Consider the following 26,320-nt stretch of genomic DNA (forward strand, 5'->3'; position numbering starts at 1 on the left):
TTCCCGGAGGTGCAGTGGGGACGCAGGCCCCACCGATTCAACAGAGCTGCACAAAGAGGCACTTCCTAATAATAAAGCCCTGTTTGGAGGTTATTTTCATGGAGGACTACCCTTAAAACATATGGAGAGTCAAGAGGAAAAGCCAGTCATATATACCATGGAAAACAAGCCGATTGTAACATGTAAGTGATTGATAAAACGAGACGGTCAGCTACACTTTTCCTTCTCTTGACAGCTAGCCTGCTAGCTATATTCATTAGCTCTTTTTAGCTGAGCTGGCTGTCACCCTCAGCTTGTCTATGTGGCGACTTCGCTTCTACCTGTCCTATTTTAATACGTGCACAATAAGCACTCCGGCTGCTGTCTACAAATTGACCTCATAAAACATGGGACTTCTTTCAGCTAGCTAAGTAGCTTCGCTGTTTTAACAGGCCGAGCCGAGGATAGAAACGTCACGTCTGTTTGCTGCAGTTTTGTGAAGGAGACCGTCCTGTTCACTGCTATCCTGCGACTGCTTTCTCTGCTAGCAGCTGGGACACTGTCGACCCACATGATGTTTGAGGCCATGTTACCATTCATAAACCCCTGAGTGTCTGCTGGAAGCTTGTTAAGAGGGGTTATTTTAGGAGGGAATGCCAGCTGCATCTCTCACCGCAGACTGCTCCATTTTTAGCGCCTCTCGATGGACCGGGAGTACACAGAAATACTGGAAATCAGAGTAAGAAATGTAAAGGTCAACATGACGATAGGCTATTGGGATATGGTGACAGATTTGGAAATGTGAAGCACATGGTGCCTGTGGGCAATCAAGTAAACACTCAGGTGGCACTGAGTTGGTAAATTTCTTTTTCAGTCAGTTTTGGTGACTGTGATGATAAATGACCTGTTTTAGGGAACTCATCGAAAAAGCTGTCGATTTACTGACAAATTGAACCACCAATAATTCAACCAGAGATCAGAATCTGCCCAGTTCCCTAGCTAAGAACTCATGCTAGTTTTTCATAATGTAAACACAATCAACACCATTTACTTTGTTGTACTTTTTTTTGTGGTTTGATTTGTAGGTTCTTGTAATTCTCTCATCTTGAGCTAGTTTGAATACTGCTATGCCTGTTAATAAATCTGCATTGTTATTATTATTATTATTACAGATGGACCAAATTAGGGCTATTTGACAATATCAGTATGTGCAAATGACAATTTGGAGTTCAATAATTGCTGGCTAATATACTCCGAGTGTTATGAACTTGCATTTCTCATGCTAATGTCATATTTAGCCAGCCAGCCAGAGTCTCAGACCATGCTCACATGGGATACTACAGACCAAAATGCTTAATATTTCAGAGTGATGGACAGATGAGAAAGAGAGGAAATAAGAAAATAGGTTTTTATATCAATATTCTAGGGTAAAAAAAAAAAATGCAATGTCTGTTTTTTCCAAGATAATGCAGCCCTAAAACAAATAAACAATTTTCTGAAAATGCCAATTTCAAAACTGCCAGACTCTAAGCCTCATTAGAGTACCCCAGGACACAATTTTTATGTGAGGACTTAAACAAAATCCTACTGGTTTTACCATAGGTCGCAATATAAATATGCCGTTATTTGTAAAAACAAATTTTACTGCTCTGATTAGGCAAAACTAAATCTACTTAAGTAACCACAGCCACAGTAGTCTAAACATTTTTTATTACTTCAACTGTTTAGATTTTTTTCTTCTAAAAATAGGGGCAATAAAACTGTTTCTTCTTATTGTAACTGTTATAAACTTTGTCTACACACACAGACACACACACACACACACACAATACACCAAAGAAACAATATGTTTATAAAATGTTTAGTTTCTTATTTAAAAAATTTTTTATTTCATTATTTGCTGTTTTTTTTTTATTAAACATACTGTATATATTTTTTAAAATATATATGTATATCTTTACTTTTGTATAAAAGTGGTTAAATGAAAAATCTGCAGAATATGCCTCTTTTTTTTAGTTTTTTATCAGATTAAATGTCAGAGAAATTGATTACTGAAATAATTGCTCGCTGCAGCCCTGCATCATTTTGTACTTCTGTTTTGTAAATTAGGCTCTTCCTAAATTAGCATGTAGAGAATTTAGCCGTATGATGGCGAGATTAGGGTCACAGTTGTCAGACACCGATCCAGCCAGTTTGTGTGTGTTATGCTCAGGCTTAGAGGTTCACTTGGACTTGGATCTCAAACGTGTTTGCCGTATAGGGTTTGTGTTTGAACATTGACTATTGAAGCCTCCGTTTTCGGTTTGGGTCTACAGAAGTAGGGCCTTTCTAAAAGAAATGAAGAACGGCAAATCATTGTCGTTGGTCACCAGTGTTTCCAGTCAGGTAGTTTTCTGATTTAGAGTATCAGATTTTACAGACTCATACTAAACTGACCAAATAGTCTGTTCTCTGCCAAGTATACATTTCTGACTGTCAGCATGTGTTGTGATTCATAGTTTGTTGCTGTGTGGATAACGATCCGTACAGGTTTTAGTATTTTATTTCTTAAAAATAAAATAAAAATATATACTGGAGCTTTGTCTACATGTGAAATCATAACTTTGGAATTACTCCTAGGCGCTATTTGGGATTTCTATTTTTTTCCATAATGACAAAACTATATTCCTGGGTGATATGAGTGCATGAGTATCTCAATGCAGCTTAGTAGCCTCAAGTGTTTATACTTCCTCATCAGAATACAATGTTCCATCAGTATTAAATTCCCCATATAAATACTGTGATTTTTTTCCCCCACTTAACGTAATTGTTTGTCCTCACAGAGAAACATACTTTGACCCAGAGTCCAGTAAGGTTTGACCTCTGTTAAAAAAGCTGCTATGATGTTCTGAAAACACTTGACCAGAAATGCTCGTAGCTTCGCCTCTTGTGTCTAAACTTGCATCTGACTCTACTGCTATAATTGTTGAAGTGTCACGCTGAAGTAAGCTTACTTTCAAGTCGGGACATATTTCATTGCTGTTGCTGTTTGTTGCACAAAACTGTCCCAGAAAATGCATTCATAAACTTGTTGGTTAGCTTTAAAAGTCATAAAATCAAATAAAAAAACCTTTAACTTTTGCTTAGCCAGGACAACTGGGGATGTTTGAGCTGAGGTGAAAACATTTGTTGTAAGAGAAAATCCAGATTCATTAGATCATTGTTTTTTTAAAGAATTGGCTGTTTTAAAATGGCAACTACAGGGTGTTTTGCTAAGAACTCTGATGCAAATCTGGGGCATCCCTGTTATTACCACTGAGCTCTGTTTGTAAAATTTATTTTTCATGTGACAGCGGAGCCCATTGTCAACTCTGGGACTGTGAACCGTCCACATTGAAACTGTTGCAGGACTTTGGTGTCTTTCTTTGTTTTAAGCAATATAACAATAAAAAATTATTTTAGATGCGAACTGGAGAAAATGTAGCTGTCCTGTTTGAAATGTATGGCGCTGTTTAAAGTCTGTTAGTCTGCGTCAGGTGCTCCACACATGGTTTTTACAACCCGAGTGCTTTTTATATCTACATTGTTCCAGACCCGTTTGGTTTGATGACTGTTTTAATGAGAAGGGAGCACATTTAAACGGACGCCCGACCTGGAAGGCGTGTGAAACCTTTAGTGTTTTTAAGCCTGGATTATTTTCATTACTACACACTGTTCAAACCTCAGATTTTTTTTGTAGCAGCTACTTCATGAGTGGGCAGATTTATCTGACATCGCTCCTTGTAAGTAAGTAAGTTCTCATAGACTTTTAAAGGGATTTTAAGGCCAACACAAAGTAGTGCATAATTCTGTAATGGAAGCAAAATAATTACATTTATGGTTATTATTGTGATAACACTGTCTGTCTGGACTGCAATAAGAATAAGCTGATTATTAAGGTATTGTACATTCAAGGTCTTGTTGTCTGTAAAATAGCTGGTGATGCTTCTTGTTGCAGCATAAAAAGATTAAAAAGCTCAAGACTAAGGTGGTCAAGTCATAAGCTCCTTTCACAAAACACTTCAAGGAGGGATTAAGTCGCCTTTTGCAGTCTGGTAATAGATTGGGAATAGCGTTAAGCCCACTTCGGTTATATAGTCGCCATGTTGGTGTTTGTAATCACAGGCCGCTCCTGGCTAAACTCTATAGCTAACCAGCTTTGTAAGTCGAGGGAGTGATGGAGGGATTTTGTTCGTCGTTACTGTTTTTAGAAAAAAATGCAGAGATTTTATGCGTAGTACTGACGTCGATGTTGTTCTGTATTGCTGGTTATATTTTTTGCAGGGCTGCAGCTGACGATTTCTTTGCTAATTTGGATTAAACATTGGCACGTTCTACAAATTTTTCACACTGTAATAGCTAAGCAATTAAATTAAAATAATGGGAAAAAAATAATTGCAAAAGCCTGTTCTTTTAAATGTATGAATTCAAAATAATATTCTCATTATTTCTACATTTGATGAAGCTGATTGTCATCCATGTTTGTTGACTTCTTCTTGCCTCTTAAAGTTTTAATGGTGGTTTGCAAACAACAAATTGGTGCATTACTGCCATCTACTGGTATGTTTTCCCATTATACACTTGTCTCTGCCAGACTTTGATACGTTCAGGTGTCTTTTTGCTTGGTTTCTTTAATCAGAGTTGTTTTTAAATCTGCTAAGGCTGTCAGTGTCTCCAAATGCAGTTTTTGCTTTAGGCTGCAGAGTGATCGTCTGGTGCGAAACTAAACCCAACTGTTCACTGCACATTCTTGAAAGGCTTGTTTAGCATGTTTGGATTCTCACTCCCTGTGTTCGCTTTATCTTTAGGAAAATTCTCTTTTGCAATTCTCCTGTGTTACTGACAGAAATGATTCTTTAAGTCTAAAAAGTGGAAGGAATAAAACTAATTTCTTCAAACACTTTTCTCAGTTTTCATTTTTGTTGTTCTTGTCTCTCTTCCGTCCAGGTGCTGGAGACCAGAGCTTGTTCACGTCGCTCTTCACCTCATTGGCTCAGCAGCTTCCCAGGGAGCCAATGGAGTGGAGAAGGTGAGTTTTGGTTAAATCCATGAGCAAAACATCAGGAAAAATATAAAGAGCATCTTTCTTTGTCTTTTGTCAAAGGTAAGAAAATAAGAAAGTCCAGTGTTTAAAGATTTAGCCATGCAGTTGGTGAAGAGTTTGCCGCTAGAGTTTGTTTATTTTAGTTTTGCTCATGTGGAAAAACCCGATGTACGTCAGGTCAGAGATCATTTCCGCTCCCTTGTTACTTTCTGACAGAAGTTTATTATCGATGCTCTGGGAGGGTCATTTATGTTGGAGGACTTTTCCTCTGACAAAGCTACGCGTTACGGGTTTTTGCCACAAAACGTTCCCTACTGCAAACTCAGTCGTATTAAAGGAGGATAGAGTAGACTAAAGAAGGTTGTTCGGGAAGCTAGGTCGCTTTTCTTACAACTCCATAAAATAGACACTGCTCTCTGCAGATATAGGCTGTTTGGACCTTCTTCTGTTTCATTTTCTGGAGTCGCTTAGCATATTTCTAACCTGTGAGCAACATTTAAGCTTCAGAACAGTACATGTTACACGCTCAGTTGATTTTATCTGGCAGTAGAGTCTGAGTAGCTGTAAAAGTTCAATTAGGTGCAGGTTAACGAAGCAGGGTGTTGGAAGAGTTGCTCACTGAGGAAATCTTTTCTGGATTGGAAGTGATAATCGCTTATTCTGCCTTCAATGAACCACAAGTGATGCAGTGAGCATAGAAATAGACGTATTTTTAACCTTTTTAGCATTTTTGTTTTTGTGGAAATTGTTAAAACAAATATAAAAAATGTATTGAGTTTAGGTACAATAGTTGCAGAATTATATCATGCACGTTAATTATTTTGTTTTTTAATGTTTTGACTTGAGAATAAAGCCCATTGTCGAATAACCAATAGGAATTATTGGTGCCGGATGGCATTAGTGCTTTCAATATGAGAACCTCAAGCCTATTGCAAGTTAGATTTGTGCAAAAATTCAGTTTTCAATGTTGAAAGTACCAACAAGTAGTTCAACGTAATATATGTAGCTGCTTCATCCTCTGTCTGCCAACCAACACTAATGTTGCACCCAATATTAAGATTGTATCTAGTGTTTTTATAGGTCGCGGTTAACAAAGTAGACATCTCTCTGCTAATTGGTGTCACAGACAAATTACAGTTTGCAGCTTTCAGACTTAAAAGATACAGGAAGCTGTTTGGGTAATGCTATATTGTGAAGGCTTGGAGGAAGTTGTCTTTCAGTTTATTTGCTACGGGGGAAAAAAGGCATATTATTTTTACTAGTTGTACATATCGTTGTTGTTTTAAGGATTGCACTGCCGATCTGGTAGCCTTTTGGGCTTCCCTTGAAGAGAAGTGGCCTCAGTTTACTGGTTAGGATCAAGAAATGGTTCCTATGGGAATGGCTTGAGACCTGATTACAAAAGACCAATTCAGCAAAGCAACGTCACACTGGAGTAAAAGTGGTGAAACCTGTTTTTAGTTTTCAGCCTTATCAGGGTTCAGATTTCAAAACTGTAATAACAAAATGCATTGTTCAAATGAGGATGGATTTCTTTGAGATCAGCAAATATGGGAGCCGGTGTCCTCTCACCATGAGTTTTATAAACCTGACTGGTTGCATTGAACGTGGTCTGCATGAATGTGACACTGAAGTTATTTATGTTGGCGTGGTCGAAACTAGCGTTACCGCACTTCTGGTTAAAGTGGTAAGAACGAAAGCATTTGCTACCGGTAACAGCAGCACATTGTTTTGTTTTTTTTCCTTTTTCTTTTTTTCTTTTTACCAGTATATCATTCATAATGACATTAATTTGAAAGAACAATAAGGAATGTAGGAATGCTAGCAATCACGTCATTTATGAAGAGATATTCACTCATACTGAGGCCCAATCTAATACTTTAAATACTAATATGTTAAAATAAATGCCATGTTTGCAGTTAAAAGGGTTTTAAAAAGAAATCTTTAATAACAATGAGCTTTTCCTGCTGCTTTTGGATGGTCAGTCTGTAAATATTGCTAATGTTAATGCTGGCTTGTTTATTTTCTGTTTTCATATGAATCATTGAGTGTACAGCACATGACATATTTCAGTGTGGTTCCAGGTAATAATGTGGGCATAGACTCCTTCAAAAACTGACTTTGGTTTGAAAGTTGTAGAATTGAAGGACTAGTGTTTCAGCTGCTGTTTACAGAGATCGCTCTGAAACCAAAGCCTCACACAGGCTGGAAGCTGCAGCAGCCATCATAGTCTCTGTTTTCCAAGTATTGTCACTGTAAAGGGTTTAAAACAGTGAGAAATCATGTTAGACAAACAAAATGATGTAAAGTGCACAAGAAAATGGGTTGTGTATCTGGATCGGATTGGGAAATCCTCGGTTCACAATTTAGACACAAAAAAGGTATTGCACATAATAAATATTCTCAAATTGTGATTGTTTTTTATTTATTTGAGAAGCTAACAAGTAGCTAATCAAACCTTTAAGCATTTATAGAGTAATATTTCAAAGACAAGCCTGACGGAGTGACGATTCCGATGGTATATTATCATCATCAGATGTTGTCATTTAATGAACATCTTCATTTTTCATTGCCACAGAAGTGAAATGAGGCCATGAAACTCTGCTTTGTCTGCTGTGCAGGACTTACGGCCGCGCACCAAAAATGATCCACCTTGAAGCTAATTTTGTCCAGTTTAAGGAGGAGCTGCTCCCCAAGGAGGGCAACAAGGCTCTTCTCACGTTCCCCTTCCTCCACATCTACTGGACCGACTGCTGTGTGAGTAGACTCAAACACACACACACACACGCAGGCACACACACACACAATAACTCTGCTCTGTTTATTTCGAGGAACAATTGCTATAATTGCTTCCATATTCCTCTCTTGCTTAAAGATCTGGAACTTTGTAATTGAATAAAAAAACAAATAAAAACTTGTTCTCTGTTTTTTTCTATTATAATTATTGGTTAATGAAATTAGTATTTGACACCAACCGAGAGCATGGCACACCCATGGGAGGACTTGTGGTTAGTCATGTTCTAAACTTTTTACTTTGCAGTCTTACAATAAAAAGCCTATTTTTAGCAGTTCTCAGCTGCTGGGTCTTGATAAAATCCTTAGCACTTTGTGAAATGGGAGGAATGACGTGGTTGTTTACACTCCAGCTTAGAACAACATCTGTATAAAATAGGGCTGTTGTAACCGAATATTTTAGTAATCGAGTAATCTATCGATTATTCTAACGATTAATCGAGTAATCGGATAAATTGATCAAATGTTGGTAAATCTAGCATAATACCAGTGTTACTATTGGATATCAACATCAGTCCAATTTTTCATATTTGAGCTTCCCTAACAGTAACTTTTTTGTAGTTTAGAAAATTAACCTGTAACAATAATAGCTCACTTTCTAAGTTAACCTGAAGAAAAGTTAGACAAATACGTAATTTTTACGGGAAAATGCTAATACGGGAGCACAGCGGGGAAAGAGGGATGAAAAAACAGTAGTTTCCCTGCCAAAATGGGAGACTTGACAGGTATGCCTTGCCCGCCCATTTATAGCTTTTGTGTCAATGTTAGCAATGGGATTTGACACCTTTGTTCGTCACAGTCAGAAACTCAGCTCCCAGCTATGTAAAGGGATGCACTCCGCCACCCTTTTGTTGAGACCTCGATGATATGAAATTTATTGTGCGGTTCGTCCATAAAGCTACACTTACACTGTAAGCATCAGCTACTCAGCCGCTCGCCGTGTTCAGTCTATCTGCTCACCTGTATAAATACTCCTGCAGCGCTCTGAACCAGCAGCTCCCGGAAGAGAAAAGCTGCCGTACTCCAGGCATCGCGTCAGTCATTTTAAGGATGCTTATTGGTCCCCGAAAAATGATGAAAAGCCGGGCATTATTATTAATCAATGAAATCCCCACGGGCCGAGCTTGAAAATTGGATGTTATGCTGCTAACACTCAGCTTCCGTCAACAACTCATAGGCGGAAGTCAGAGCGCTGCGCAGCAAATAATGTTCCAGCCCGAAACACGGTTCGCTAAATAATAAAACATTAATTAACGAAGCTTCGATGCAGATCCATTTTCCTCGAGGAATTTTAACAATCAAGGTACTCGAATCATTCGAGGAATCGTTTCAGTCCTAGAATACAATGTGTCATAGACCGGTTTGTATGCAAAACATGCAGAGACAGAATTTAGAGTCCATCTTTCAGGAAATCTTTCTGACTGTGTCAGTGTTTGTGAAGAGAGTTAAATGTGTCGGTCTCATTGATGATTTAAGCAGTCGTGACTTGAACGATATAGAAAAAGTCAAGTTTTCAACTCTGCCGCTAGTTTATCCACTTGTCAGCCTGCATTCATGTCCCTTCGTAAAGGTGCCACAGAGTGGCGAACAACACAGAGGGAGGCAGGAACCTGCTGCTGCTGACTGAGCGTTCGGTTTAGTTAAGGAAGTGCTGTCACCAGCTTGTGACTCATGATGTTTCACAACAGCTATGCCTGTAGTGTTGGAAAAATAAACCTAAGCTGGGATTTACTTTAAAGCTTATAAGAATTAGATGTTCACCTCCCAAAATTAGTCAACAAACGGGCCAAAGAGTGTCTCAGCAGCTCATTTTGGTTTGATAAAACAATGTCAGACTTGTAGTTTTGCTAATATTGTGAGAATTAATATACAATTTCTTTTCTTTCTTTTTTTTTTGCTTTCAAATTGATTTGTTTTACTGAACCTTAAAAGGTATTCATACTCCCTCATAATTCTGTGATGCCGCAATTGATTTTTTTTGTTATTGTACTGTCCAGTGGCACCCCCAGAAAATTTTCATAACTGCTCAGAGTTGATGGGAAGATGAATGGAGATTATAAATACTGGTAGAAAACAGGGTAGAGGATGCAACGGCCTTTAAACAGGAGCTGCTTCTTCCAACAAGCTGCCACCACTAAGCAGAGCTACAGTGGAGTAGTTTAGCTTAAGCATATTAATTAATTAAAGGAAACACGTCAATTGTTTAAAAAAAAATTAAATAAAATCACAATTTTCAGTAAAAGGTTTTTGCACCAGGAGCAGATGCTTTTTCAGGTGTATCAAAATTATTGTATTTCATAAAACCACAATGGTAACGCAACGAGTCGTGATCAACAACCGGATGTTACTACTGCCAGAAAAGGAGGAGAATGGTGCTGTTGAATGTTTTTCTTTTTTTAAATGATTTATCACATGTGATTTATTTGCATTTCTTATTTAATGGGAACATTGCTAGTGTAAAACTGTGTTTTACTTTCACGTTAGCAGAATACCGACAAAGGTTTTATAATGGAACTGCAGCTACTGACACACTTGTCATCCAATCTAACAAAACCTCTGCTAAATTTCTAAAGAACGGACAAAAATGTCAAATCTAGATGTGCAAAGCAGGTAGAGAAAAACACACGCCAAGAAGTCTTGCAGATACAACCACAGAGCACACTTTGGGCAGATTTATTAGTAAAAATATTGGAGTTCATGAATGAATTTCTTTCCACTGAATATCCAAAGTTTTGTGTTGGTCTGTCACTTACAATCCCAGTAAAATACATAGAATGTGATGAAATGTGGTTGCAATGCGACAAAAATGTGAAAAAGTTCAAGGTGTGTGAATACTTTTGAAAGACGCTGCAAAGATCATTTTTGTGCCCTTGCATTCAGGCTGAGCAGTCAGATTTTTGCAGTTTCAACCCGCTCAGGGTGTTTTATTTTTTCATGTTTCTGTATGACATTTTACATCTCTTAAATCATCTTCATGTCACAACTTAATGTCACAGCTGTAAATGTCTACATCGCTTTTTATAATGTCATCCGTTAGAGAAGATAAAAAGCTGAAAATTTTGACTTTTTGCACCATTCTAGTTTTCAGTGCTTTGGAACGTCTGCCGCTGCCATTTGTTTTCCTCCAAGACGAAGCACATTTTCACCTCACTCCATGCCAGGGCTAGTAGGAACAGGTGTGTTTGTGTCTCTAACTGAGCTGTGGACAGCGCAGGCTTCAAAACTACACCAATTAACTTGATAAGAAACCTCTTTATCTGTGTGACATGAGCACCTACGTCTGCTAAAACCAAACACTAATTCATCTTCCAATCCGACCAGGGAGCAGCACAAACACGAGACCCAGTCGCTGGAAAGTCAGGCGGATTTAATCACATCTCGTTAATTAAAATCATCTGCAGGTTGCCATGCCTACAGTCTTAAAGAAGCAAACACATTTTTATGTGTTGCAAAATTAACTTTGTGCTTCACAACATCTTATTGTGATCATCACTAACTGGTCGCAGACATTTAGCAACACTCTGCACACTGCAGCTTGCTTGTTTCGGTTTCAAAACACTATCTCCAAGACTCCCGTTTCTCCTCCTCCCCGTCGACGGTTACATAACAAGTGACTCATATCATCATATTCAATCGCTCCAACTCTTCCAAGCAAATTGGAGCAAACGCCGCCCCGAGGCATCGGCCGAGTCACGGTACTTGATGCAGGAAGTCCCGGTCACAACATTCACATCAGTCGTTTACAGAGAAGTAGGTTTAGTTCAGAGAAGCTGAGCAGCATTGTTTTTGTTGCTTCCGCTGTCCAATTAGCTTAACCTTTCTAATGCACAATCCCTAACGGAAGCTCACATTTGTTTTTCCTGATAGTTCATGCTAACATATAATTATTTTGACACTGCTTTAGAAGACGCGCAACTCTACTCAAAACATATATTTCACAATCCTTTAAATATATTACTCCAACTCATTTACTCTTTTTGTTAAAACTATATGTAGACATGAAACTTTTTTTTTGTCCCCAATATAAATTTGATCAATTATTTCATATAAAAGGAGTCTCTACCAAAATATTGAGTTTTTAGAAATGAGCAATCCTTTCAGAGACCTGACCTAAAAAGCAGGGCCAACCCCGAAAAAAAAATACCGGTGGAAAAGCTCCGAAAGCGAGCAGAGCCGAGGAAAAGGGGCATAACAGGCAACAGAAACGAGCATCTTCTTGACATGTAGTGTAAATTCAAATTCATATACTGGAAAATTCATATTATACCCTCTTTAGATAAATCCTCATTGCACATCTAATCAATCCCTCAAGAACAAAATATGTACTATTTGGTGGCAGTTATCACTGTAAATCGATCCGTGTTTTTCCTCTCACTTTTTATTGGCCGTAACGATACGGCCGATTAGCGCAAGTGAACATCCACTGACCGCCTGGCTAACAAAATCTGTGCCTCTCGTGCAGGACACGGAAACGTACAAGAGCTCAGTGAAGGAGGACATGATGCGCTGGCAGAACACGCTGCGGAGTCACAGCTCGGCGGACTGGGTCATCATAGCCGTGGAAACCAACGACACCAAGAAGAAGAACAAGCCCAACATCCTGCCTCGCTCGTCCATCGTGGACAAGATCCGCAGCGACTTCTGCAACAAGCAGAACGACAGGTCGGAAAGTTTCCCCATTTCAAACGGGTCGGTTCAGATCAAAAGAGTCCAAAAACGAGGAACGGTAGCGCATCGACTTCCCATTGTTGTCAATCCGCACTTTCTTGTTTTGTTGCGCTCACATTTTGAGCTTCCGCCTCTGTTTCTGTCCTGTCAACACAGACAACGTTTGGTGTTTTTGTTCCATCCTTTGAATTGTTGGCGCAAAGACAGAGCAGAAGCGCTCACTTGTTTCTCCTTCTTGACAATTCTTCAATCGTAGAATCAGAATAAGTCCAGCTGGCCTGCAAATGTATCAAATTCTCTTTGTTACAAACAGGTGCGTGGTTCTGTCGGACCCTCTGAAGGACTCGTCCCGGTCCCTGGAGTCCTGGAATTCCCTCTTGTTGAAGCTGCGCACTCTCCTCCTCATGTCGTTCACCAAAAACCTCGGGCGGTTTGAAGACGACATGCGTACGCTCCGAGAGAAACGCACTCAGCCCGGCTGGAGCTTCTGTGAATATTTCATGGTTCAGGTATCCCAGCGTATTGCACTATCTCTATCTGTTGAGATGGAGTTTTGTTTTGTTTTTTTCTTCTGTCATTCATGCGCATGTTCAGCCTCTTTAATGTCTGTGAATGTCTAGGAGGAGCTGGCCTTTGTTTTTGAGATGCTGCAGCAGTTTGAAGACGCCTTGGTCCAGTATGATGAACTAGACGCTCTTTTCACTCAGTACGTCCTGAACTTCGGCGCAGGAGGTGAGTCGTCTCCACCAGTCCGCGTTTTTTTTTTTCCTCACTTTTACAATCAGGAGTGGGGCGTCGTTTTATTTTCGACCGGCTTGTGTTTGTCCGCAGACACGGCCAACTGGCTGGGGTCGTTCTGCGCCCCGGTGCGCAACTGGAGCGGCCTGCTGCTGCGGCGGCCCATCGACATGGAGAAGAGGGACAGCATCCAGCGCGGAGAGGCCAGCCTGTTGGACCTGAGGAGCTACCTGTTCTCTCGGCAATGCACTTTACTGATCTTCCTGCAGAGACCCTGGGAGGTCACGCAGAGAGCCTTAGAGCTGCTCCACAACTGCGTGCAGGAGCTGCGCCTGCTGGAGGTAAACTGAGCCCGGTTTCTTCTTCACGGCTTTACACGCCGTTTTGCCTCACAGCTCCTCCTGAAACGCTTTTGTTGTCGACCTCGTGCAGGTGTCTGTGATAGACGGGGCACTGGACTGCTGGGTGTTTCTCAGCTGCTTGGAGGTTCTGCACCGGATCGAGGGCTGCTGTGATCAGGCACAGCTAGCTGCTAACTGCTCCCATACTGTCGGACTCTGGGCCTACGCTACAGACAAGGTGAAGCATAACGTTAGATATTTGTATAAATGATTTAGTCTTTCGTTCACGATAAGAGTGGGGAATTTATCAGACTGAGTTTGGTAAAGATACGTAATAGTTGGAGTGGAAGAGGAAAAAATGCAGTAGGTACAGACAGAAAAAGATGGGGAGAGACAGATTAAAGGAAAAATATTTATATAATTTAAGAGAGATGTAAAATGATGTAAAACATTTTCAAGTTTATTTTTTTTTCTTGGAAACAAAACTTACCTCTGTTTTCTTGCTGTTATTCTAGCAACATCAAAATAAAAGCTCTTCCAGTTTCCTTCTTTCAAACACTCCTTTATTTATTACACATTGCATCTTTTATTCTGTTTATTTTTATAAATTTTGAACATCTTTACTATTTAGAATTAAGGACAAAGATTTAAAATATGTATTTACAAAATGGTTTTCCAATACTATCAGAAATCCTCCAGCTTACAATGAGAAGAAACCTTCCAGACCATATTTAGTGCTACCTACTGTATGTTGACAATATGAAAGCAGGGACAAACAGGTTTATACTTAGTTATTAAAAAGCGTGATCCAGTCAGAAATCTTATTTGCTTTCTTAAAGCATAAATGTTATGTAGATATTACATTTGAAATTTTTTCCAAATTTAAATCAGCCTTTAGCAGTTTTTTTATATGATAAATTGACCACAACATGATTAAAAGACATCTTAATAAATATTAAAATATTGAAAGGTAATTATCAAATTTTATGTAACAATTTTGGTCCAAGGACAAACTGCATAGATCTGAAATCCTAGCCTGCAGAGATCTCGTGTTAGAGCTGCACTGCATGTGGATTTGATGAGAAAATGTTTATTTCGGCCATTAGAAACGTTGGGCTCGACTCTGAATTGGGGTGATACGCTTGACACCTGACCTTGAAAAAGGACTTGTGAACATCTTCGATCTCTACAAACAACATGCAACAATTGAGCACATTTTTTTCCGTATAGTCATTAAAGCCTATCTGTTCTTCTTTTCTCAATTTGTTTTACAGAAGCAGAGCGAAATTCTTATTGACTAAAGAAGCATTTTTGTTGTTATCTGATTAAAATGTAAAAAGGGGAAGACAAAAAAACCTACCCAAACAATAAAAGTATCCCCTTCTTTTGTTGTTGTTGTAGCTGAAGAGTTTGGGTGAACTCTGCGGCCTGGTGTCAAAAAACGGGCCGACGTCCGAGGACCTGAACAGGACCGTGGATCTGCTGGCAGGACTCGGGGATGAGAGGCCAGAAACTGGTGAGCTTAAACCTATAGATGTAGCACTGAAATAAATTTAAAAAAAAACATTCTTAGATTTCCAGGCTAAGCTTATTTGCTGCTTCTAATTGGGACGTTTTTTTTTTTTTTCTTACATCATTTTGCAGCAGCGGCCCAGTGAGCCTCCTTTAGATTCAGTCTAGCTGATTAGGGACAAGAGTTTGATTTCTTCTATTTATCTCTCCAGCTCATGGTTATTTTAACTCGGATATCAATTTGAAATAAAAAGAAACAAGCTGTAGGAAAGCTTAATACCTGGTTGTAGAAATGAAACTAAAACCTGCTTGACTTTGGTTTAAATTGGAGAAAAATAACACACTTTCTCTCAAATGTCTATTCACAGTCAACAGCTTGCAGAGTCCTTACAAAAAGCTGAAAGAAGCCTTGTCATCCGTCGAGGCTTTCGAAAGGCACTATCTTGTAAGTCCGTCTCACTCTAACCTCTTGGTGTATTTCATTAGAAAATATTGCTCCAGTTGTCCCATCGATATATTTTCTGATGTAACGTCCTTGAAACATTGGATCTAATTTTTTCTCTCTCCATTCCAACACCTCCTTGTTGGCTCTCTGTTGCATCAGGAACTTTCTCATGCTGCTATGGAAATGTACCAGGCCATCGGCCGGCTGCGGTCCGCCAGGCTGGTGGGGAAGAGCCTGGCTGAGTTCTACATGTAAGGAAGTTTGGGAGTAATGTAATGTACACTTAACTATGTAGATTGGTGTGCGGTTATACCAGAATACCAGAAAAATGTATTTAAAGTAAAGAAATAACTTGGTTTTTTTTTTACCTAAATTCGTAGATTTGGTATTAATTATTGACTTGGTTAATGAATTTGAAGCATTTTAGAGTAGGGGAAAGTTTTTTCACACTGTAAATTATGTATTCTTTTCTACAATAAAAAAAAGGCGACATGTTTTGTTTGTTTACCCGTCTGCGTGGGTCTTTGACAGGAGGAAGGGAGACCCTGAGCAGGCGGAAACTTTTCTGCAGGAAGCTTTGAAGTCGTACGTATCGGAGGGATGGAGTCTTCCTGTGACGCACACCAGGAAGCAGATCGCTGAGTGTCAGAAACTGCTGGGCAGAACTGAAGAGTATCCTGGGCTAGTGACTAACGTCAGCTAAAACACACCACTTGTTTCTGCATTTTTGGTATTTGTATCAATTAGCATTAACAAATACCGTTCGCTATTGATCCGTGGAGGTAAAGCTTCCTCCACTGTGTTTTATAATTTTATGTCTGTTTGCAAGAGTAAAGAATTATGCACATCTAATTAACGGGAAAAACAATTAGAAAAGTTTTGGTAGGGTCTTTAGACCTAGAAAGATTACCTTTTAAAGCAGCCGTTTTTTATTATGCGGTGTCCTTGACAACAACTGCAGCTACTTGCAAACCAGTGCCTTACTGGCCGGTGATGTGAATCTCTCCACGGAGGAGAGGAAGCACTTTTGTCAGGAAATTCTCACTTTTGCTGGCAGGTCCGGAAACCAATGTAAGTAATCAGTCATGGATATAAAAAATATTAAAGTGCATTGGTGTGTTTTTAATCAGTTTGTAACAGGTCAAGTGCCTTTATTTAAACATCTGTTTCTGCTTTGTTTTAACGTGGAATCTAATGAAATTAGTTTGTTAAACACTCAGTTAAGTTTTCATTAATGTGGCATTTAGCGAACATATCAGCATGTGTAGGCAGAAAGCAGAAAGGCAAAGATAAACAATGAGGAAGCAAATTAGTGACATTTATAGTAGAGTTACTGCTGGAGGTGCAGTAACTCTACAATAAATCCATTTTGGCCAACTGTAATCGGTGAACCCCTGGTTTTTGCAAATGGACAGATTAAGGAACTTCTCCTGCATGTATATTCTGAACAGGACTGATTTCAGTGGCGTACAGTTATTAAAAAGCACAAAAGTTTCTCCCTCTCCTCACTTGTATTTTCTTTCCCATCTTCCGCAGCTCACAAAGTGACTCTCAGCATGAATGTCTTTGCTCAGCTAACGCGGCTACAGTTCCACCCAGCGGCCGCTTCGGTGCACTCCGGAGCCGTGCTGCAGGTGGAGCTCACTCTGAGGTGCCTGATGCCCGTTTCAGTGCGCATTCAGCAGCTGGCTGCTAGCATTCACTTTGACATCGATCACGGAGGGACTCACGGGAGGTCCAAGGGGACGCTGAGGAACTCAAACCAAGGGACAATAGAGTTTAAACAGGGCAACTCATCAGCAGGCCCGCCCTCCTCCGCGGCTGCTGGTCCCACGCTAGAAATGGACGAGATTCAGGACAGGAGTCCCTCGGACAATTCTCTTAACTTCGTAGGAGTGGTGTGCAAAAACACCCACCTGATCATTCGCCGCCGTGAAAACGGCTCGCCGCCGGAGACGTCCAACTGTGTCAGCCCTCCTGCTGTCGCCATGAAGGAAGGAGGACAGATGCTGAAGGTGCAGAATGTCACTTTAGAGCCCGGAAACAACAGCATCACCTTGACAGCACCCGTAAGGAGGTTTTTGGTCTTACTTTTGAACATTTACTTCTTTAAAGTATGTTAAAAGTATATTCAGACGACAGAGTGTTTAGGCCCGGCTACAAAAATAAATAAGCCAATTATGAGAATGCAGTCATTTTATGTAAATTCATTTGACAGAATATCGGGGCCAAGCTAAGAAAAATTATGAAAACAAAGTAATATTCTGATTTTAAAAAGTTGTACAAGAATTAAGTCATAATGTTAATAGAATAAAGTTGTACGACAATAATAATCCAAAAAAAAGTTGCAACACTACAATAAAAATGTTGTAGTAATACAACAAGAAAGAAGTCAGAGTAATATGAGAATAAAGTCTTAATAATTTGAGAATAAAGTTTAATATTACTAGAAAAAGTCATAATATTATGCAAAAAAAAGTTGTAATAATAATGAGGAACGTAGAGCATCCTAGTATTGATTTCACATCAGGATCAAATTATCATCAGTTGCAGGATTGTTGGAAACAAATGTGCAAACGACGTTGTTTTTTTTTAAGAAAGAATCACGGACGGCCCAAGCTGGTCAGGATTTCAAAAACTATCAAAATGTACAATATCAATAAAGCAAAATTTTTTCCAAGTAATTTATTGACTTATAATATTATATTTTCGTAAGAAAAAAAATATTGATCAAAATGGAAGATGTTCATCATTTTCTCGGTCCTCCACATTTTGCCCATTTATTCTCTGCTTTCCTTTGATTTTGCTCCACAGAGCGGACAGCCGGGAACTTACATGTTACGGCAGCTGTGCGCCACTGTGGGTGAAGTGCAGTTTGTGCTGTCTCATATCTACCCATCGGTCCGATATGAAGTATATTCTCAGGAGCCCCAGCTCACCGCGGAGCCACTTTCAGGTCTGAATTTATGTTGTATGAGTAAAATCCAACCCCTGCTATATGACACCAAAATACATGCTATCAAATAAGTAGTTATTTTCATGAAACTTTAAACCAGACGGGTTGTAAACAGGTTAAAACATCCCAAGTCAGTTTCTCAAACTGTGGTCCCCGGACCGCTGGTGGTCCACGGGGGCCTCCTAGTGGTCCGCGAGGTACTGCATGTAAACGACCGTTTATTTGCCGTGACGTCAGCTCAAAGTGTGACGCTACAGCTAGCTTACCAAAGGATTGTGTTCAAAATAATGATGAAAACTGGCTTAAAACCGGGTTACTCAAAAGAAAAGCTGCAGATACCGGTGGAAAGAAAACAACTCCAGGAACATTATATGATCAGAGGAAGCTAAGTTACAGCTGCTGAGTGTTTATTTGTTGTGCACAAGCGATTGGATTCCTTTGAACGGCTCTATGCGGTGAGGGGTAGGAGTCGACTCAGTTAGTCAGAACTGTTCCTTGTTTTTTATGACTTTACTTGGTAATGAATGGTGCTCTGCTTACACGTCCACAGCTGTTATTATTTTTAGTTCATTAAATGATTAAATTCAATTAATTAAATACAATTAATACATGTAATTTATTGAAATGGGTGGATTATTTTTTATATTTAATGGTGCAGAAAAAAATTTTTTGTTTCTGCTAAAGCAAGTCAAGTCTCAGAAAGACTGTCCTAAGTGAACAAGCTGTTTTATAAATTCGCATTCTGCAGAATGAAATGAACTCTAACTCACTATAACGAGGCGTTTTGGTTCCACTAGAGACCAAAAGCGTTCTGTCGTGTCGTTCTCTTGCTCACTGTGCTTCTGGTTGGTGTCTGCAGAGCCTCTGTTGGCGGGGATGGCTCAGTTGGTGAAATTCACCCTGCTGACAGGTCACTACACTGTGAAGAAAGGAGACGCTCTGCAGCTCAGCAACACGGAAACCATGCCCATCCTGCCCTCCTCCAGTTGCACGGCCCGCATCAGCAGCCCAGAGGCTGGTCAGTAACAGCAGCCGCTCATCGCTGATGCAGTTTAACATGTTCTCAGATTTGATTCGGTCTTTTCCAGCATCATACAAGATGCATACAGGTGCTTGAAATCCTGGTAAATGCTTGAATTTCTGTTAGGTGGTTTGAAGGTTTGGAAAATGCTTGATTTTGATATTCAGATCTGTGTAGTTGAAATAAATATTTTACATGTTCAACTTATTGAAATTGAAGGATTTGTTTTTATTGTTTTGTTCTTGGACCACTCAGGTGTATAGCATATGTGTGAAAGACATTTCAAAACATACAATTTAGCTTTATTTTAGTTTACTTTGTGTCTGCTATGTAGAATACTACAAGAAGACATTATTATTAACAGTGATAAATGATATCTGTTAATCATGACTTGAGACTGACTTTATTTTGTTAGTTCATTTGTATTGTTTTTATCTCCAAAGTGTGGGACTGAAAACATTTGAAAACTCACCTCAAAAATGCTTGAAAAGTGCTTGAATTTTACTTTGGGAAAACTGCATCAACCCCAGATAGATTTTATTTTTTCTCTCTTTTTGATGTTTTTGAAAAACATCAAAATTTTTGAAAAATTTTATCGGGATAAAATTAGAGGATTTTTTTCAGAAAAGTCACTTAACTTTTTTTTTTTTTCCCTGAAGCTGTAGATTTTTTAAATTTTGTCAAAATCCCTTCACATTGTCATTTCTTCTCTTGTTTGTTTATTTATTTTTAACTAGAGTTGGTGGGTGAAAGCGTCTTGTCCATCCAGTCGTCTGAAAAGGTGACGAGCATCAGCCTACCTCCCACCCCGCCCTACCACGTTCTGGAGTTCCAGCTCGAGGTTTTGTGCATCATCCCGTCCGGGTCCGAGCGGCCGGCCAACGAGAGGCTGACCAACGGGGAGGTGCGCCATCGACCTCGCAGCTACAGTCATCCCGACACACCCATGACCGCCATTGACCAAAGGGTGAGGAACACAACATTTCATGTTCTTGTGTTTTTCTAGCACTCTGCTGCAGGAGTGTGATTTTCCTTTAAGGATACAAAGTTGCTGCTGTGGCCTCCTAGTTATTTTATATTGAGAAACTGAATGCAGTTTGCTCAAATTAACACGCCAGAGTCACGCCGAAACCAGAGTTTCTTGTTTTAACTCAATCTAGACGTGTGCAGCGGGTCGTCAGTACCAGAGATTAGAGCCTTCTGATATTCTTTATTTCTTTAGCATTTAATCAGAAAATGTCTGAGAAACTGAGACGATGACAAGTGGAAAGGAAACAACGTAGTCTGAAAACAGACAAGTTTTTTTTTTTTAAAACAGTGCAGTTTCTGTCCACAGATGTCTATCGACTGTCCATGGTCGATCTACTCCACCCTGCTCGCCCTTACCTTCTACATCCCCTTCAAGACCAAACACTCACTGCTTTCCGCTGGCAACAGGTGAGGCAGCACGATTGTAGAATAATCTGTCATCCAGATAAAAATGTTTATGGGATTATGTTTGGGCTGCAACTAATGAGTGTTTTAGTATTTGATTATTCTATCTATTATTTGACGATTAATCAGATAAAGATTCTGCAGATTTCTCATTTAATCTTTTTTTTTTTATACATTATTAGAACATTAATACATGCCAATAAACAAATAATTCAATTGTTTTTTTAAATAAGAAAATAAACATTGTATTGCCTTATGCAAGGACATCATTCCTTTAGTGTGCTCTTGGCCGTCTATAGCAAAGGATGCATCTGCTGCTAAATAAATACTTGTTAAAAACTCAGCTCTTGACTTAACACCAATACAGTGTATGGCTGATCTGGTGATTCATTTTTTGAATTAAACGATTGATAATTGGATGCAAAAGGTGCTTTTTTTTTTTTAATGAGTTTGAAGCAGATGAAGCTAAAACTGACACCAGGAGTTCTGGGTAAAACAAATATACAGAAAAGGAAGATTTTTTAAATTTCATATGCAAAATGTAAATATTTTTGTGCAGTTTTAGCACAATTTCTGCTCTGATTGTTTTTCTTTTAGCAAATGGCCTGCTCTAGAGTTTTTAATACTCCAGTTAGCAATTGATTACTGATTTTTCAACAATCGATTAATCACAATTAATCCGATTAATCGTTTCAGCCCTAGATTATATTTTGGTAAAAATAGCAAATACGTAGAATTCTGCATTTTCTTGGACTTACCTTTACCTCTGTCCTCTGTGACGCCACAGAAAGTACATCCAGGTGTGTGTGCAGAACGTGTCAGATATGAACTTCACCCTGACAGACATGAAACTGACAGAGAAGCAACACTCATCGTTGGAACTACAATCCTTTAACACTAAAACAAATCAGGTGAGAAAGAAGGTTTTTCTTAAATGTAAACGGAGAGAAGAACAGTTCAACTTTCCATATAAAGGCTGTAACACATTAGCCAAATTATCCTATTAAGCCAAAAGCTCCATTCAGACTTTTGTAGTGATCAGAAAGTCCTTTTTGTGAAAGCATTTCCAGAAGTGTCCGAGGATCAGGACCTGGACATGATTGATGCTTACTTTCCCCCCCTCCCTCTAGCTTCTGTGCAGCAAGCACAGCGTGTTCTGCTTGTGGGAGGTGAGGTGGAAGGACGATCTGCCCTCGTGTCTACAGTGTGTTTTCTCTGCCAACTTCAGTCCGCCTAACCAAGACAGCTCTGACTTCAAACCGTTCCACTACCAGTTCCAGCTGGAGAGAGTCACTGTGAGTCACTGAGCTGTTTTCTTTTCCTCCTCCTTCTTCTTCTTCTTCCTCCTGTGGCTTGAACACTCGAGTAGTACTGTCACTATTGTAAATAAAGATTGCAGAAAGAGAAGATGACGACCCAGCCTCTTGTTTCCTGCTGTCAGACATTGTACAGCGTGAGAGCGGAGATCCTGCCCCCCGCGGGAGAGCAGCACTGCCGCTCCGGTTTGGTCTGCGAGCTGGAGATGTGTATAACACGACTGACTGAGCCCTCAGAGGGAGAGGTAGCCGAGGACAGCAAGACTGACACGGATGGACTCAAAACCACCAGGCTTATGTATGAAGGTGAGTCGGCAGCAGGGTTTTCCTCATCTAAATAAAAGCGCCGTGAATCGGATGATGGTGAATTAGCTTGGATTTTGCTTTTCTTTAACACTAAGCTGATGGTTGGAGCCAAATGCAAAATTTTTATTCACACAAGACATTGCAAACCGAATCTCATTTTCACTTTATGTTGGTCTGTCACATAAAATCCCCAATAAATAAGCTGAAGTTCGAAGTGATTAGGGATGAAACTATTAGTCAGATTAATCGTGGTTAATTGAGTTTTGAAATAATCGTCAGCTAATTTAACAATCGATTAATCGTTATCTTTGGTATACAGACTCATAAATAAGCCCATCAAAGCAGTAAGTAAGCCAAAACTCTACCAAAAAAAATATAGATTTTGCATCTAAGATAAAACAACATCTTTTTAAATATGTTTTACCCGGAACCCTTTAAGTGGCATCATTGCAGCTTCACATGGTTCAAATCCTGCTAAAAAATATTAATAAAAAAAATGATTAAGCACTTTTTGCTATCCAACTTTTAATCAGTAAATGCAAAAATGTATCAAACGATCAGTCGTACACAATAACAGGAACGCTGCTATTGCATTTTAGCCATTAAAATATAATTTTTTCTTTATTTAAAATGGAATTGAATTGTTTATTTGGACCTTGTAATGTATTTCTAATATCTAATATTGTATAAAAACGACTCAAGAGGTTAAAAAACCTCCATGGAATTTACATTTTTCTATCCAATTAATCATCCGAATAATCGATTATTAAAATAATCATTGGTTGCAGCCCCAGACGGGATGACGACACGTGAAAAACGACACACTAAAAATGTTTGCAAGCGACTAGATTCTGAGAATTTCTCATTTTATGGTACAAATGATCTGATTAAATAAATCTCAAATTATACATCCGTAAATAATAACATAGATAAACCCACCACTGTAGGGGAACATTCAAAATGCTGCAGACGTCGCTGAAGAAGAGCAGGGACGGAATGAAGGCTAACTGCTGTGTGTTTGTGTCCGCAGTGGCCGACAGCAGCAGCAACTGGGCCGTGTGTGGGAAGAGTTCGGGGATGGTGCTGATGCCTCTCAGGGTCAACGCCACCCACAAGGTGCAGATCGAGGTCATGCCCCTGTTCGCTGGTCACCTGCCCTTCCCCAAAATCAAAGTCCTCAAATACCTCCCTCACAACGCTGCGGCGGCCATCCAGCCGGACCCCGGTGAGACCCCACAGGAACTAAAGCCTCTGCAACGCCAGACCGATCTAATCCGTTTTATCGATTAATCAAATTTTGGGGGTTTTCGAGATTTAATTTTTAGAAAATCTGGATTTTTTTTCTTTTTTCTTCCCTCACCAATCCACCCCTTGCCTTTGTATAGTTCAGAGTGATGTCAGCACATTTAAGACCTATCATCTTGTCTTAAGATGATAGGTACTTTGAATTCATGTCATTTCTACGATAAAGTGGCCAAGATTTTGTTTAATTACAAGAATAAAAATCATAATATTACCAGAGTAAAGTTGTAACATTAGACTTTATAGAAGTTAAAGTAGTAATTTTAGTACTTTATTTGGTTTATTTTTCTGCAAAATCAAAAATTAAGCAGAGGATTGTTGAGCATCCTGAGGAGTTATACGTTGGGATACGTTTTACAGTTAAGGAAATAATTATTCTTCTAACACATCAGCTTCACAGGACTAGTATCAGGACTTTGAAACGACTGTGCAAACAACTTTTAAGGTGGTTTCTGGTAAAATTGCATCTTTTTTCAGCTAACATTATCTTGTAATTGAACAAAAATTCTCACAGCATGATCCCTAACACTCCTTCATTCAAATCACAGCAGGGAATCTTCAAATAAGCATTTGTAATTTCTTTATAGAAAAGAAATTACAAACGACTAAGGCGAACATAAAAAAAAAGAAGGAATTAAAATTAAAACTCAGATCTGTTATCGTCCAGCTCTAGTTATAAAATATATACTGTATTTATTTTTTTTTCACTGATTCAGCAGGGAGGATGTTGTTCATCCTCCGACTCGTGCTGACCCTTTTTTAATGTCCCTCTCTCCTCCCCCCGCCGCCCGCAGACAGCTGCGTGGAGAACGACAGCCTGTCCCTGCTGGACAAGGCGCTGGACGACCAGGGGGACACGGCGAGCATCCGCAGCCGCGGCAGCGTCCACTCGGTGGGCAGCAGCGACCAGCAGCAGAGGGGCGTGGCCATGCCGCGCCTGGAGCCCTTCAGTCCGGGACAGGTGTTCAACAACAGCCACTCGCAGCAGGTGCTGGTGCTGCCCACCGCCGACGACCACATCATGGAGGTCAACGCCACATGACCCTGGGGGTGAAGACTCCTTCCTGTCATCTCTGGACGAACTCCTCTGAGCCTCTGGAGCTTGTCCGGGTCCGGGTCGGGGTCCGCGCCGAGCGCCGCCGACGCGGACTCTCTCCCCGCCTCCCCCCCCTTTCCGTCTACGCATGAAACGTTCACTTCACTGGAAACACGACGGACTGCACAGTGAAGAGCCAACGCCACCCGACGACGAGTTGAAGTAAAATCGTGCTCCTTGCCATACTTTGTACATATCTCATTGAATGGATTTATAGATATAAATATATATATGAACTGGAGAATCAAATCTGCGCCTGTCGTGCTATTTTGAACTAAAGGAAAACACTCCTGATCGTCTCATGTCGCACCAAAGCTCTCGATGTTTGTACGCCATGATCTGCTACTGAAGTACCGTCACGCTGAGTGGGCGTGGCCTGCTAGAAGTGCCGTTCTGGACCTCTTTTTGGCTTTATGTGTGTTTGAGATATTTGCCTCCATCGCTACAATGAAGTTAAAATATTTCTTTCCTCATCCTCGCCGACTCTTCTGCTCCACTACTCTCAAGTGTTTCCTCATCACGTACCTTAAAGCGGGAGACTAAGATTTAGGATTACGCCCCTGAGCGATTATTAGGAGTAACAACAGTAAAGAGACAGCGCCTCATACTGAATATTTAAAAAAAACAAACATGTTGTGGAAGTTACGCAGTTAAATTTATGTCCATTTTGAGTAAATACTGTTATATTCCTGGCAGATGTTCCATTAAAATAAGTAATTCTCATTTAACTAATGATAATAAATGAGAGGGGAAAAAGGCTCAGTTTTAACTTTTAAGAATAAAACAAATATTTCAAGTTCAGTTTGTAGTGTTCAAAAGTTAGTTTTTAAATACCCCTGAGAATTCTGTGACATTTTCTTTTCTACTAAATTAAGCTAAAAATCAACTCAAAAGTCTCTCATTTAAACCCTGTGAGAAAATAAGAAGCTTGGACTGATGAGGCAGTGTGTGTTTTTCCTGCTATGCTGTGGCTCTGTGTCTCTGTATGAGTGTGTGTGTGTGTGTGTGTGTGATCAGGGCAGACTTCTACAGCGGGATCAGCCAGCGGGCGGTACAGTCGGTCTTCATGTGCATATTTATTTGCTGTGTGCACACGCGCGTGTCGCTGAACCTGTCCTATGCACACATGCTGCTGATCCGCGATGATCTAATGAGAGAAATGGGGAACTCTACGATTTGTTTTCTTCTTTTCTTTTTTTTTTGGGAAAGAATGAATGTCAGCGACTTCCGCCCTGCCCCTCGACCCTCTGCTGTATTCTGACCTCTGTACATACTGATCTGTACATAATGATTGAAATTAAAAAGGATATTTGATGCCAACTGTACTAAACAAGAAAAACAAAACATTGAA

At 39.8% G+C, this 26,320-nt stretch overlaps 1 protein-coding gene across 1 annotated transcript; it reads left to right on the forward strand.

Moving 5' to 3' along the window:
- On the forward strand, positions 1–26,320 carry trappc10 (trafficking protein particle complex subunit 10). The gene is made up of 23 exons (XM_028022698.1): positions 1–182; positions 4,945–5,026; positions 7,663–7,798; positions 12,297–12,496; positions 12,816–13,011; positions 13,123–13,234; positions 13,334–13,581; positions 13,673–13,819; positions 14,983–15,097; positions 15,462–15,538; positions 15,698–15,789; positions 16,070–16,210; positions 16,500–16,609; positions 17,075–17,607; positions 18,353–18,494; positions 19,354–19,512; positions 20,253–20,482; positions 20,852–20,952; positions 21,737–21,860; positions 22,080–22,244; positions 22,391–22,571; positions 23,602–23,796; positions 24,668–26,320. The coding sequence occupies exons 1-23, from the start codon at positions 122–124 to the stop codon at positions 24,913–24,915; spliced, it is 3,795 nt and encodes a 1,264-aa protein (XP_027878499.1). The 5' UTR covers positions 1–121; the 3' UTR covers positions 24,916–26,320.

Source organism: Xiphophorus couchianus, chromosome 7 (genome assembly GCF_001444195.1).
Source record: "Xiphophorus couchianus chromosome 7, X_couchianus-1.0, whole genome shotgun sequence".
In the NCBI taxonomy this organism is placed as follows: domain Eukaryota; kingdom Metazoa; phylum Chordata; class Actinopteri; order Cyprinodontiformes; family Poeciliidae; genus Xiphophorus; species Xiphophorus couchianus.